Here is a 14,193-nt window from a genome sequence, read left to right as displayed (position 1 = left end):
GCTGCTGAGAAAAAACCTCTTTTCCTTTCTTTTTCTCTTTATATATTATTATTTTATTTTGTTTAACTTTATGTTCTTTGTTTCCTTTTCCCTATAGATGTTATAATTTTAAATAAGAGAGGAGAAGGAGAGAGAGCTCCGCGCACACCGTTGCTTGGAAAAAAATCAGACTGAGAAGCCTGAGGTAATCCTGTCAGGATACAGGAGGGTGGGAGTACTTAGCTAAAAATCTTTGATGGACTTTGAGAGCTCCGCCACCTAGAGGCAAGGACTTACCCATACAGCATGGGTAATTCAGCTGCTTATCTACATGAAAATATTCTTATTTTCTTTACTCACTTTAGTACCGACTTCATCATGACTGATTGGTGAGGTAGCTATAGCACTCCAAAACCCAGAGTTTTCTAAATTCTATACTTTAGGTCTAATTTTCTGACTACTGGATTGGAGGAAATAGAATTCTCCCACATTTGGTTTACAGGACTGAATGGATTGGAATGGCTGCCAGCTCCGCCGGAATGACTAGAATCTGGAGAAGGCCAAAGACTTCCGTGCAAGGGTTCTTATCCATTATCCAATGTACTAAGAAATCTAGAATAGGAAAGGTCCTGAGGAGTACCAAAGGCTCAGGTAGGAGTTCAGAGGGGGATTCCTGTAAATACTTCCTCTAATCCGAGAGGTGAAGGGGCACTGTCTCAAGGCTCCAGTGATGATGTAAGCGACTGAGGTGATGTCCTTGGTTGCTTCGGGGGAAGATTTCCGACTGGCTGGACTCTGCTGCAAGAACGTGGCAAGGACTCAGCCTCCTCATCAAGTTCCGATGGGGTATCCCAGGGGTCAGGGGCAAGAGGGAATCTCTTCTTGAAGGAGTAAATTTGATAATCTGGAAAAGAGAGGTTGGAGAGTGCCATCCTTGTCCTTAGCTACCAGGGAGATAAAGAAAATCTTCAAGAACTCCATCTCTTGGTCCAAGGGCTGCCATACCCTTTGCAATAATTGTCCTGAAGGAGGGGGGCAGTTAGAAATTAATGGCACCACTGAGCAGATGGGATATGGTGTCTCTCGACAAAGGCCTTACTCAAGCAGCCTCAATGGTGAAGTCGTCCTTGAAACAGGAGGAGATAAGAATATCTCCCTCTGCACCTGCCATCCTCCCTGAGTGGGTCGAAGGGACTGGTGATTTAAGGAATAGCTGCATCGGCAGCACTAAGGCCCAGTGTGTCCGCACTCTGAGGCATCAAGGGAGGTTGCATTGTTGGTGCTGAGGCTCGATGCATCGATTGCCTGGAGCTCGATGCGCCAGTGAATGATTCATCAATGGTGCCAGTGCTTCATGCGCTCACTGCGCTGCCAGTGCAAAAGCATGGTACTTTTTCTTTTTATTGGCCCCAAGCCAAACCTATCCTGAGGACCCCACAGCCAGCTGGGTTTTCAGGATATCCACAATGAAAATGCCCGACATAAATCTGGATATACTGAGTCTCCATGGTATGCAAATTTATCTCCAGCATATTCACTGTGGATATCCTGAAAACCCGACTGGCTGCGTGGTTCTCAGGACAGGTTTGGGAAGCCCTCCCATAGTACATGTGAAGAATGGCGCTTTTGCTACTTACTTGACCCCGATAAAATGGAGGGGCCCCAAATCTGCTTCAACAATGGGGAAGTCTCCTTGAGGAGCTCCTGGTCAACTCGGCATCTGGGGAGCTAGAAGAGACTCTGCTCCAGGAAGAGGAATGGCTAAGGCTCTTCAGAGACTTGCACAGGACTTCCGAACACAGAGACATCCAGCTACAGTAGTAGCAGGTGGATTGGTCATGGTCAGGTCCTAGGCACAGATAACAAGTGTCCTGTCCATCAGTGATGGACATCACCTTACCAAACACTACATCCTTGAAGCCACTGATGGAGGGCTTCTTAGCACCCATCACTTTCTGTGAAGAACTTGTTTCTGGTTTTGTTTTTTTTAAAAGCACTGAAGCGCTATTTGGGGGCTGCTGAGCCAGATAGGCAATGTGGTAATTGAAAAAAAAGTTAGAAAACTGACGAGACCAAGAGGTATCGCTTAAAAAACAAACAAACAAAAAAGAGTGAGGGTACTCGTCCCTGCTGATGCTCGGACGAAAAAAAAAAACTGAGAGGCTCGTGAGGCAATGCCTGTGCGAGAATTTCTGCACGTGCAGTAGTGCAAATGATCTGAGAGCCAAGAGAGAAGGGTCCATTCATCAGATGACGTCACCAATGTGTCATGGCTAATTAGCCTTGCTTGTCAACGAAGAAATAACACAGCTCCATCCCAGGTGGTAGTAGTAGTAGTGGGAGGGTGGGGGTTAACGGCAGATTAGACAAATATTTATCTGGGAGAGTGGACTAAGAGGCCAATTTTCAAAATGATTTACACTGGTAAAGTGCGTTGTATCTGTGTAAATCGGCTGAGAATTGCTCACCCTCAACATGGTGGAAAGCGAGTAGAGTGCATGACTTTTAGCTGCACGGGGTGAGTTTAGGTTTGGGTGGGAGCAGAGAAGACGTACACATGTAGTTAACATTTTCGTGTATACTTTTCCAACAAAATTCTACCTGCACAAAAAACAGGTGCAAGAGACCATGTGTAATTTCTACCGCTGTCAGTTTTCAAAGCGAACGTATGTTTGGAATTTTGCTTTGAAAATTGATTCCAAGCCCGTAGATAAGGATCACATGCAATCTTTGTCCCAATGTGAACAGTTTGAAAATTGATTCCAAGCCCGTAGATAAGGATCACATGCAATCTTTGTCCCAATGTGAACAGTTTGAAAATTGCCTCCATAACCAATGTCTCAGTTGAGCTCACGTCCCCTTCCACTCCTATGGATACTCACGCTGTGAACTCCCAGAGCTTTCCAGGCTGCCAGGCTGAGGAGTCCAACTCCACCCCACGCGTAGAATGAGCCCCAGCCCAAGGCACGCAAGGCAAGGGATGACCCGCTCTCTGGTAACGCAGCTGTGGCAGTGACACCCTGAGATAAAAGGTTAAAAACGGCGTTGAAAAGCAAGCCCGAGGTGAAGACGTTAACCCATACCAATGCAGCGCCAGTTCTACCCATCCGGAGGACAAACAGGAATTTTCAGCAACATTCAGGCTTGGCTTAGGAAACTGATATAAGGCAATTTTTAGGACTTTCTACAACACATTTAACTGATATGGATGACTGTGTGTGTGATTTAGCAGAGGATACGACTAATTAGAATTCAGAGATATGTAAACAATTATGCGCAGGAATAAATCTTTGCAGGAATACATCTCTGCAGTATTGTTAAATATTCTCAGAGCTACTTGATTTTTCTTTTTTACAGCATGAGAAAAAAAAATACCCCAGGCAGAATATTTAAAGGTACTTAACTCTTTACACAGCTCAAGAATTGTTCTGAACACAAGCCTATCTGGTGTGACTAATATGCAGTGAAATGTAAAGAAAGAGAGAAAGGAGCAAGTAGGCTTAAATAGATAGGGATGGGGGATATCCTAGTAAAATCAGCTTTCATCTCTAGTGCTACTTCTTGGTCTGAAGTCACAAGAGTGCAAATTCAGATTTTTCACTCAGTTTTATTATACTTTTATCATCATCATTAGCATTTTTGCTGAAATATTTATTAAACCAATTTCAGCAATACAGCCAATTCTTCCATAAAATTAGCAATGCACAATTAAAGTGCAAACCAAATGTGTAGATTATTTACCACCCCTCCCATCAAATATACCCTACAGGAACGAGGGAGAGAGCCAGAAAATACAAAAATGCACTTTTATTCCTTATGCATAATTAAGAGCCTGCAGCACTCCATAGCTTGAATAGCTTCCTAATTGCTTGAAATGTAGCAAGAGTCTCATTTTTAATCACTGCTAAATGACACAAGAAACAAACTTTTCCTACCTGATACTGTAGAAGATGCCACCCCTGAAGGCATAGACTTTTGCCAGGGTACAGCTATTTCACATCTAGTCGCTAGAATTATTTACAAACAGCCATTTTTTCGTAGTGATATCCAAATTAGAATCAATATTGCCTAAGAAGAACAATTTAGGATCCTTGTGTATTGTGCTCCCTGTTATTTCAATAATTAGCAAAATCACTTTATCCTAATGAATCTGTATCTATGAACATTGCCACCATATATGAAAAAAGAGAGTCTCTGCTCCCACACCGTCTCCAGCATACATCCTCCACTCCAGGACAGTTCCCGAGCTACTGCTCTGGTGTCAGCTGCCCATTCTCAAACAGATCTCTTCTTAATGTCCATAAAGCAGAGCACCCAGCCCTCCTCCTGAATTTCCCCCAAGCCAGATTATGCATGGGTTAAACAGACAGCTCTTTAAGCAAAATAGAATAAAGCTTAAGAATAGGACCCTTACAAGTCTGAAGAGCAGAACACAAACCCTCAAAAAAGGATTTCCCTTTCATAAGGTCAATCAAACCCTTTTACCCGAGAAATAACACTGTTCCTTAAGATGATAAAATCTCTCTTTAGCCATAAGAGAAAATATATTCATTAAACCTGTAAAGGCGACAAACCATCCCTGTGACCAGATGTGCCCAAATGGCATAGGCCTAGTTGCTCCCTTTTCTGAAGAACTCAAACCCTGTGGAAAAGATTTCTTATAAGCAATCCATGTCAATGGAGAAATCCTTCTCAACAATTATTTATTTATTTATTTAGAGATTCTTATATACCGCGGTACGTATAGATATACATCACCTCGGTTTACAGTAAACAATAAATTAGCAACAGGCTTTACATACAACAGATTATACAGGAAGTAAACAAATAACAGCAACAGGGTTTACATAAATAACGGGTTTCAGGAGTACATACTATAACTCCTTTAACTATAAAACCAATGCATATTCTATTTCAACAACGAAGCAGGGGAGAAAAAAAAATGCCATTAACCTGTTAAAGGCCTGATCCAGTGTCAAGTTAATGTCAAGTCACAGGTATTGCACATAGGGAGAGAAGGAGAAAATGGAGAACAGAGCAATTAGTAGATTGAAACAACCATGGGGAGTGAAGTTGAACAGGGAGCTGGTGAAAAATTAAACAGGAAAACTACATTTCAGATTAGTCAATGATCATTGAGTGAAGGCTTGTTCAAACAACCAGGTTTTGAGGTTTTGTTTGAAAGTTTTATGGCAGGATTCGAGACGCAAGTCCAAGGGCATATTGTTCCAGATGTTGATACCAGCTATGGAGAAAGAACGGTCTCTTGTGGACAAGTGTTTGATGTGTTTGAGTGGATGAGAGGCTAGTTTAGCTTGGTGGATATTTCTTATTGGTCTGTTAGATGTGCAGAAAATAAACTGATCAGAAAACCATTGCATCTCTTGGTTGGGTATTGATTTATGGATGAGTGAGAGTACTTAATAAGGATTTCCACCAATCTCAAACTTTCAAGGACAAGAAAGATAAAGGACTGGCTGATCCAAATGGAGCATGAGCTTGTGAAGGTAACTACAATAATATTTGTAAAGGAACAGACCCCCACCAACGTTTGCTCATGAAACCATTAATCCATAAATGCATCAAACAGCTAAGTGCATGGGAGAGAAAAGCATTTGTGGCAGGAGGTGGCGTTTAGAGTGGTGCTCTCCTGCCCGTGGGATTGGGCTGGATCAGGCCGTAGGGGAAGGGGAGGAAGATGGACGACAAGAGAGGGGAGGATGGAAGCTGATGGAAAGAGACACCTTGGGCAGGCAGGAGTTTTCAAGCTCCAAGGGACGGGGACATAAATAGGTATATCCTGGAGCAAGGAGGAGTAAAACTAGGGGGGCGGGCTCCCCAGGAGGGGCCCACTGGCTGCCCAATCAGGGAAGACAAATATGGTTAGGCTGTTGCGTCTTGGTGCGATGGCGGCACTGCAAGCTCAGAAGAGAGCGAGCTGCAGGAATGCCCAGGTGGGGAGCTGCTCACCCTCAGGACCCAGCCCAGGAGGAGATCCTGCTGAGGCCAGGTCCTTGCCCAGGGAGAAAGATCAGAGAGCTTGCCTGCTGGGGGGAAATAAGAACTGAGGTTGGGGAGGCAAACAGACAGAACTGTAGGGGTGAGAGGAAAGAGATGGGGGAAGGGAGGATAACGGCAAAATGCAAAAAAGTTAAAAAAGCAAATCAAAACACGAGAAAACTAAGAAAAAATACAAAATACAGAGAAAAATTGGAAAAATTTGGAAAAACAGTAAAAATACCAAAACAAAAAATTGGGCAGGGTGGGATGGAGTTTCTCAGCTCCTAAAAAGTTTTGCTTGGCACCTAAGTTTCTTGAAATGTTTCCAGCCAATACCATTGTGGTTTAAGGCCTGTCTGATCAATGTTTTACGCTTACCTTGACAATGCTTATGGATAGAGGATAGAGCTTGTCCATGGCTCTCCCGATGCGAAGCCCCGCTTCCAGAGCCTCCCATTCCCGAAGGCGCAGCAACTTGTGCATAGGATGGAAGGGAAAAGCGCAGGCTGGAGCCCAGAGTCCCGCCAGGACCAGGGCCAAATGCACAGGCAGAGTGGCCGTAAGAGAATTTGCTGGGGGCCCCTCGATCCCTAACTCTTGAAGACGAAGGGAATGAGGGGCTCCAGATACTCCCGGTGAAAAAGCTGTAGCACCCAGGGGTCATCCCCCTCCAGAAGGGGGGGGAGCGCGTCTCCGTCAGCTCCGCATCCTGAACCGGAGCTACCAGAGGGGCCTGAAGTAAAACATGGCCTGGACCTGCTGGAGGGGAGGGGGCACCGCCAAAATTGAATCCTCACCCCTGCACCCCCGAATCGGGGGTTGCCGAAACTCCCAAGATGGCCGCAGTTCCCACGGTTTGCCGACCCGGGAACGGCCTAGCCGTGCGGTGTGAGGAGCGTCCGCGGGCTTGATTTTTTGCCGCAGCCGGGGAGGGACCTTCTCCACCCGGCAGACACCTAGAGCAAAGTCCCTCGCGTGATGAAGGCTCCCCACACACGAGGCAGCATTGCTATCGCGGCATCCTCTGAGGAGAGAAGCCACGAGCAGGAAGAAAATCAGCTGAGCTGGGCTGTGCTGCCGGGAGGAGTGGAGGCAGCGGATCAAACCCTGCACGCTCCTCCAGATAAAAAACCTCGGCTGCTGGCAGAAGGTAGAAAAGAATGCCCAATGCACAAGTACACCACTTTTTTTTTTTTTTGTAGTACTTTAAATAGGGGAATGGCACATCCTTAGGGGCACAGCTGGGGAAGAGACGTCCCGGAGCACGGCAGCCAGGTAAGGGGGGGGAGTGACTGGACCACCAGTTTCACCCCACCTGCGGATCACCGGGAAAGGGGCCTAGGCTACGGAACGCAAGGGGCAAGCCCCCCTATGCCCCGCAAGAGCGAGGAGACAGCGCTGTCTCCTGTGGCAAATCTTTTTTTTTTTTTTTGTAAATAAAAGACAATGAAACAAACATAGAAATGACAGCAGAAGAAGACCAAACGGCCCATCCAGTCTGCCCAGCAAGCTATGCACTTTTTTTTTTCCTCTTACTTGTTATGCTTGGCTCTTAGTACCTTCCACCCCCACCATTAATGTAGAGAGCAGTGTTGGAACTGCATCTAATTGATTTTATTATTGAGTTTGTAACCGTACTTAGTTGGCACCTGTTAGAATGTACGATAACCTACCTATACATACATTATTTTGTGCCTGATTGTAAACCGTTGCGATGGTACCTAACTTAGCGGCGGTATAGAAAAGTGTTTAAATAAATAAATAAAATAAAAATAATTGAATATGTAGCTTAGTTAGGGATAGTAACCGCCTCAATAAGCAAGCTACACCCATGCTTTTGTTTACTCAACTATGTAATTCAGCCCTTGTTGGTTGTTTATATATAGATCCTCTTTTCTACATTGCCCCTGCCGTTGAAGCAGAGAGCTATGCTGGATATGCGTGAAGTATCAGTCTTTCTCCCCTGCTGTTGAAGCAGGGAGCTATGCTTTGAAAGTGAAGACTCAGACTTTCTCCCCTGCCGTTGAAGCAGAGAGCTATGCTGGATATGCGTGAAGTATCAGTCTTTCTCCCCTGCCGTTGAAGCAGAGAGCTATGCTGGATATGCGTGAAGTATCAGACTTTCTCCCCTGCCGTTGAAGCAGAGAGCTATGCTGGATGTGCGTGAAGTATCAGTCTTTCTCCCCTGCTGTTGAAGCAGGGAGCTATGCTTTGAAAGTGAAGACTCAGACTTTCTCCCCTGCCGTTGAAGCAGAGAGCTATGCTGGATATGCGTTGAAAGTGAAGTATCAGACTTTCTCCCCTGCCGTTGAAGCAGAGAGCTATGCTGGATATGCGTTGAAAGTGAAGTATCAGACTTTCTCCCCTGCCGTTGAAGCAGAGAGCTATGCTGGATATGCGTTGGAAGTGAAGTATCAGACTTTCTCCCCTGCCATTGAAGCAGAGAGCTATGCTGGATGTGCATTGAAAGTGAAGTATCAGGCACATTTGGTTTGGGGTAGTAACCGCCGTAACAAGCAAGCTACACCCCGCTTTTTTGTGAATGCAAATCCTTTTTTTTTTTCCATATTTCCTCTTACTGTTGAAGCTTAGAGCAACGTTGGAGTCGCATTAACCGTGTGTATGTATATTGAATAAGGGTATTATCTCCAGGCAGTAGCCTTCATTCCTGCGAGCCACCCCTTCTTCATTCACGTGCTCTAGACTTGATGGATCCACAGTGTTGATGGATCCACAATGAAGTACTTGCTTGATCTGGAAAAAGAAATGAAGGAGAAAACCCGCCGAGAGAGGGCTACTAAGAAAGATCAGGAAACCGCAGGGTGAGCTGTCGCATCTGCTGGAGACAGCAAATACTGAAGGGCTGCAGGGTAGGCTCTGTCCTGATATAGGATACCCCTTTCAGTTTTGGTCTGTCTCCATCTGCTGGACAGGAGGCTCAACCCATGGTCTGGACTAATCCGGGTACGTACAGGGAATCTGCATTTGATGTTCATCACTTAGATCAGTTATATTGGGAAAGCAGTATAAAAATGATTTTAAATAAATAATTGTTAATGTGACCAGTAAAGTACCTTCTCTTCTAGCTTTTTTGCAGCGTCGCATAAGAACATAAGATATGACATGCTGGATCAGACCAAGGTCCATCAGCCCAGCATCTTGTTTCCAACAGTGGCCAGGTCATGTCACAAGTATCCGGTAGATGTATTTCTTGTTGCTCACTCCCAGGGACAAGCAATGGCTTTCCCACATCTAACTGGCTAATAACGGTTTATGGATTTTTGCTTCCAGGAACTTGTGCAAACCTCTTTTAAACATCAAGATGTCTTAACTGTTTCTTCTGGCAACAATTTACAAAAAAAAAAAAACCCACTGAAGAAAACTGACCCCAACATCGATCTCTATAGCATCCCATTGGCCATCTTCTAATAATGAACTTACAGCGAAGACCTGATTAAAAAGAACTTACACGCGCACGGATGTAAGAAAATAATAGCATGAGAAATGTCATATTGGGTTAGACCGAAAGTCCATCAAGCACCGCATCCTGGCTCCGACAGTGGCCAATCCAGGTCACAGATAGCTGTCAGGATCCCAAAGAATAGAGTCAACCCTTTATAACCAGGCATAAGCAGTGGCTTTCCCCAAGTCTACATGGCTAATGGACCTTTCCTCCAGTAAATTTGTCCAAACCCTTTTTGAACCCTGCTACACTAACTACTTTCACCACATCCACTGGCAATTAATGATGCAGAGTGAAAAAATATCTTTTATGGTTTGTTTTAAATGTGCTACCAGCTTCATGGAGTGTCCCCTAGTCCTAATGGAAAAGGTAAATTTTGTTCACCATGTACCTATTCCACCCCACTCAATTTTGTAAATCTCCGTTAACCGAAATCCATGGCTCCAGTGTTTCTTTATGAATTCCTGTTGAGATGAGATGTCTGACTAAAAATAGAACCTCCAATTACAAGATAAATATTTTTGTGATTTCAAATTTTGAATGGTCTTCGATTTAATGTTATCTACTATCTTTCAGTTAACAGTCAAAGTGGATTTATAAATGTAATATACCCCTGAGGAAGCTCTATGGTGAAGCACCGGCCATGTCGGATTTATGATCTATTAACACGGGACTGTTTCTTACTTTTAATATCTTCAAAAAAGACTTAAAATTTTTTTTTTTTTTTTGCTGACAGTTAAAAAGGTGGATGATTGATAGGTCTGGGCAGTCTTAGCACTGTGGTGCATATCACGTTGTCAGGCTGACACCTTTTTCAGAGCTGGTTATCTGAGTTTGAAAAATCTTCTATATAAATAAAAATGTTAAATAGTTTGGAAAAAATCGCTAATCTCAGAAACCACTGAACCGATTGCTTTCAAATTTGCACACAACCTTCATTTCGCATACAGGAAGGTTCTTCTGTCCTTACATTACAGATATGTCACACCTGTGACAGGTAAAATAGGTTTAAAGATTTTTTCCAGAAAACAGCGACATCTGCTGGACGTAAGCGCCATCTGTTACACCTTACACTAACACACACTACACTAATCATTTCGCCAGTCCAGGTCCACGTTTCACTTCCATTTTAACACATTCACGCACTTTTTTCGCCGGAAGATAACTATTTCCTTTACAGATAAAATACACCCACCACCCTCCTCACACATGCCAAATTTATTTACTTCCCACAGCCTCCCAACACACACAAAACCACCCTCCTCACACCCCCCACACACATGCCAAAATGTATTTACTTCCCACAGCCTCCCAACACACACAAAACCACCCTCCTCACACCCCCCACACACATGCCAAATTTATTTACTTCCCAGGCTCTCACAACACACACAAAACCTGACAGAAGTCCGGGAGGCTCCAGCGGGGGCCAGGACTGGTCCAGGACACATCTCCTGCACTACGGCCGTCGGCTGCCAGCAATCAACATGGCACTGATGGCCCTTTCCCTTACTATGCCACTCGGGGACACCAATGGCGGCAGTAGCCCATGTGACATAGTAAGGGCAAGGGCCCCTTGGCGCCATTTTCAGGACTGGCAGCTGGTGGACCTTTGTCCTTACTATGTCAGAGGACCTACCGCTGCCATTGCTCCTCCCCACTGACATAGTAAGGGCAAAGGGCCGTCGGAACCCGTTTCAGTGCTCGCAGCCGACGGACCAACGCCAATACATCGCTCCCGGACCGCTCCTCAACGCCCACTCCACCGACTGACATTTTTATCAGGTTTTGGGGGGGTCTGGAGGGTGGTAATGAATTTATTGCGAACATCTTGGGGAGGGGTCACGAGGGGGGGGCAGGTTTCATTCATTCAGCAACTCGGGGGGGCAGGGGGGTGGGCTACTGTTTTTCACAGGGCTGGGGGAGGGGGGCAGGAGAGTGTGGGGTGCTTAGTTTAAGAGAACTTTTCTCATAGGGTTGTTTTTTGGGGGAAGGGGGAGGTTCACACACAAATACATACACTAAACTTGCACGATCTCGGGAACGCACCAAAATAGCCCTCCCCAGACCACAAAACAAATTTGGGAGTGCAACTTTGGTTAGGCGCTCCCTTATTTGGCTACATAAGGCGCACAGACGCCCAGGGACAGACCACATGTAGCACCAACAATTTTAATTTCCCAGGTCTTGGGAGGGGGCAGGAGGGTGGGGGGTTATTTGATTTAAAGGGTTGGGATTGGGGGGGTTCCCACAGAAATAGAAAGACAAGTTTTCTGATCTGAAGGGTAGGCAGTAGACAGGGGAAGGTGACAGTGAGGGGAGGGAGAATGAGGGGAGAGGTGAGTGTGAGGGGAGAGAGTTGGAGTGGGGACAGGGGAGGGAAGGGGGGTGAGTGACCAAGGGGGAGGAGGATGAGTGACTGAGGTAAATGAGCAAGGGGAGGGAGGGAAAAGAACCTGACTCTGCCACTGCAACGCGTGGCGGGGTACCGCTAGTTGAAAATATTTTTGGTATTTGATCCCATATTGTGGATGTTTTGGTTTCTTACCTAAGATTGGAGTCGTTTTGCATCTTCAATTTTGGTAATTAAAGTCTCCCATTATTATTGTGTAGTCTAATTTGTTACTTTTTGTTGCCTGTACATAGAAACATAACATACATAGAAATGACCGCAGAAGAAGACCAGTCTGCCCAGCAAGTTTCGCACTTTTTTTTTCATACTTTTCTGTTACTCTTGTCCCTTTAAATAATTTTTTGGTTCTATTTCCCTTCCACCCCCACCACAGTAGTTAGCAGTGCTGGAGCTGCATCTGAGTGAAGTATCCAGCTAATTGGTTTGGGGTAGTAACCACCGTAATAAGCAAGCTACTCCCACGCTTGTTTACCCAGCCTGTGCAATTCAGTCCTTGTTGGTTGTTTGAATATAAATCCTATTTTCTTCATTCCCCCTGCTGTTGAAGCAATGAGCTGCACTGGATATGTATTCTAAGTGAAGTGTCAGGCTTAATTTGGGGTAGTAACCGCGGTAACAAGCAAGCTACACCCATGCTTATTTGTTTTACCCAGACTATGTAATTCAGTCCATGAGGTAGATGTCTGACTATAAAACATCTTTTCTTCATTCCCCCTGCCGTTGAAGCAGAGAGCTATGCTGGATATGCATTGAAAGTGAAGTATCAGGCATTTTTTGTTTTACATCTTAGGAACTCCAGAAGGAAGCTCTCTTTGGCACAATGCAAATACTGAGGCAAGCACCCTGGTTATGAGAGCAGTTGATGCCTAACATGGTGTGTACCACACAAACTCATTTGGGGAACCTACCCCGAGATGAATTTGGTTATACATTTACCAGTTTCTAATCCAACATAACATAGCAAGGTCCAGACCCAGTCTGTTCAAGAATCTCAGGTGTGGAGCACTTACTGATGTCAGGCACAATAACAAATCAAAAAACGAACCTAATGCATTTGAGGATCACCATTTATAAGACAAGAAAAAAAAACTGATTAGAATATATCTTAAACTTAATCAAACCTTATTAAACCAGTTGGGGTTTTTCTTCTTTACCATGGACAGAGTTGTAAGGAAACCAGCTAGCATTCCTGCAGTGGCAACACTACCAAGAAAAATGCCACCTGCGAGAAAATAAACAAAGAACCTCATTCAGTCGGAAACAAAAAGGATGATTACATACATATTATAAATGAAGCACAGACAGCAGCACAATGATAGCAAATATTCTATTCTTTTTTTTATTTAGACTCTAACCTGAACGTAACTATTCTAAACATAGCAAGGGTAAGGAGAATCCCTCGTAGAAAAGCCGTGAACAGCTCTTCTTCCTTGGTGCTTGAGGTTTTCACAAATGTAAATTGCTTTGCTGCTAAGGGAAAGAGCAGCTGCGAACGAGTAGGGTTTACTTATTATTATTATTATTATTATACAGGGAAAGGGGGGGGGGGCTAAGGGCAAAATTCCCCAAGGCCAGGATGGGAAGAAGCCGCAGTGCCCTCCCCCCTTCTCTGCCTTTCGGGCACCTTTCACGAGCCGCAAGGGGCTCTCCGGGCTTTCGGGGTGGGTGCATGTGGGGAGAGGCGGAGGCGACTTTCTGCCCTCGGTCACGGTGTCTCTGTGAGCCGCCATGCTGCGCCCCGCTGACCCGGAAACAGAAAAGCAAAGGAGGGGGAAGGCCAGGCTGCCCCGGCGGAGGAGAACGTCGCCGCCATGCTGCGCCCCGCTGACCCGGAAACGGAAAAGCAAGGCGGGAAGGCCAGGCTGCCCCGGTGGAGGAGAACGTCGCCGCCATGCTGCGCCCCGCTGACCCGGAAACAGAAAAGCAAGGGCGGGAGGAAAGAGAGGGAACGCCAGGCTGCGCCCCGCTGACCCGGAAACAGAAAAGCAAGGGCGGGAGGAAAGAGAGGGAACGCCAGGCTGCGCCCCGCTGACCCGGAAACAGAAAAGCAAGGGCGGGAGGAAGAGAGGGAACGCCAGGCTGCCCCGGCGGAGGAGAACGTCGCCGCCATGCTGCGCCCCGCTGACCCGGAAATAGAAAAGTAAGGGCGGAAGGAAAGAGAGGGAACGCCAGGCTGCGCCCCGCTGACCCGGAAACAGAAAAGCAAGGGCGGGAGGAAAGAGAGGGAACGCCAGGCTGCGCCCCGCTGACCCGGAAACAGAAAAGCAAGGGCGGGAGGAAAGAGAGGGAAGGTCAGGCTGCCCCGGCGGAGGAGAACGTCGCCGCCATGCTGCGCCCC

The 14,193-nt window shown here is 45.9% G+C and overlaps 1 protein-coding gene across 3 annotated transcripts in view; it reads right to left on the bottom strand.

Moving 5' to 3' along the window:
* The window catches only part of LOC115081959 (transmembrane protein 242-like), a 31,512-nt gene extending 17,733 nt beyond the window's left edge, over window positions 1-13,779 (bottom strand). For 2 of the 3 annotated variants that reach the window (XR_003854045.1, XM_029586198.1), the window contains exons 1-3: window positions 13,480-13,678; window positions 12,977-13,077; window positions 2,862-2,999 (exon numbers count right to left, since the gene is read on the bottom strand). Coding sequence is in view for 2 of the 3 variants with exons in the window: in XM_029586198.1 (XP_029442058.1) it covers window positions 2,862-2,999; window positions 12,977-13,077; window positions 13,480-13,585 (345 nt within the window). In the remaining variant the exon portion in view is untranslated. The other variant, XM_029586199.1, reaches the window with a different exon arrangement.
* Window positions 13,780-14,193: the final 414 nt, after the last annotated feature.

This window comes from Rhinatrema bivittatum, unplaced genomic scaffold, assembly GCF_901001135.1.
Source record: "Rhinatrema bivittatum unplaced genomic scaffold, aRhiBiv1.1, whole genome shotgun sequence".
In the NCBI taxonomy this organism is placed as follows: domain Eukaryota; kingdom Metazoa; phylum Chordata; class Amphibia; order Gymnophiona; family Rhinatrematidae; genus Rhinatrema; species Rhinatrema bivittatum.
The sequence above is the reverse complement of the archived record's forward strand: the minus strand, read 5'-3'. Positions and strand labels throughout refer to the sequence as shown.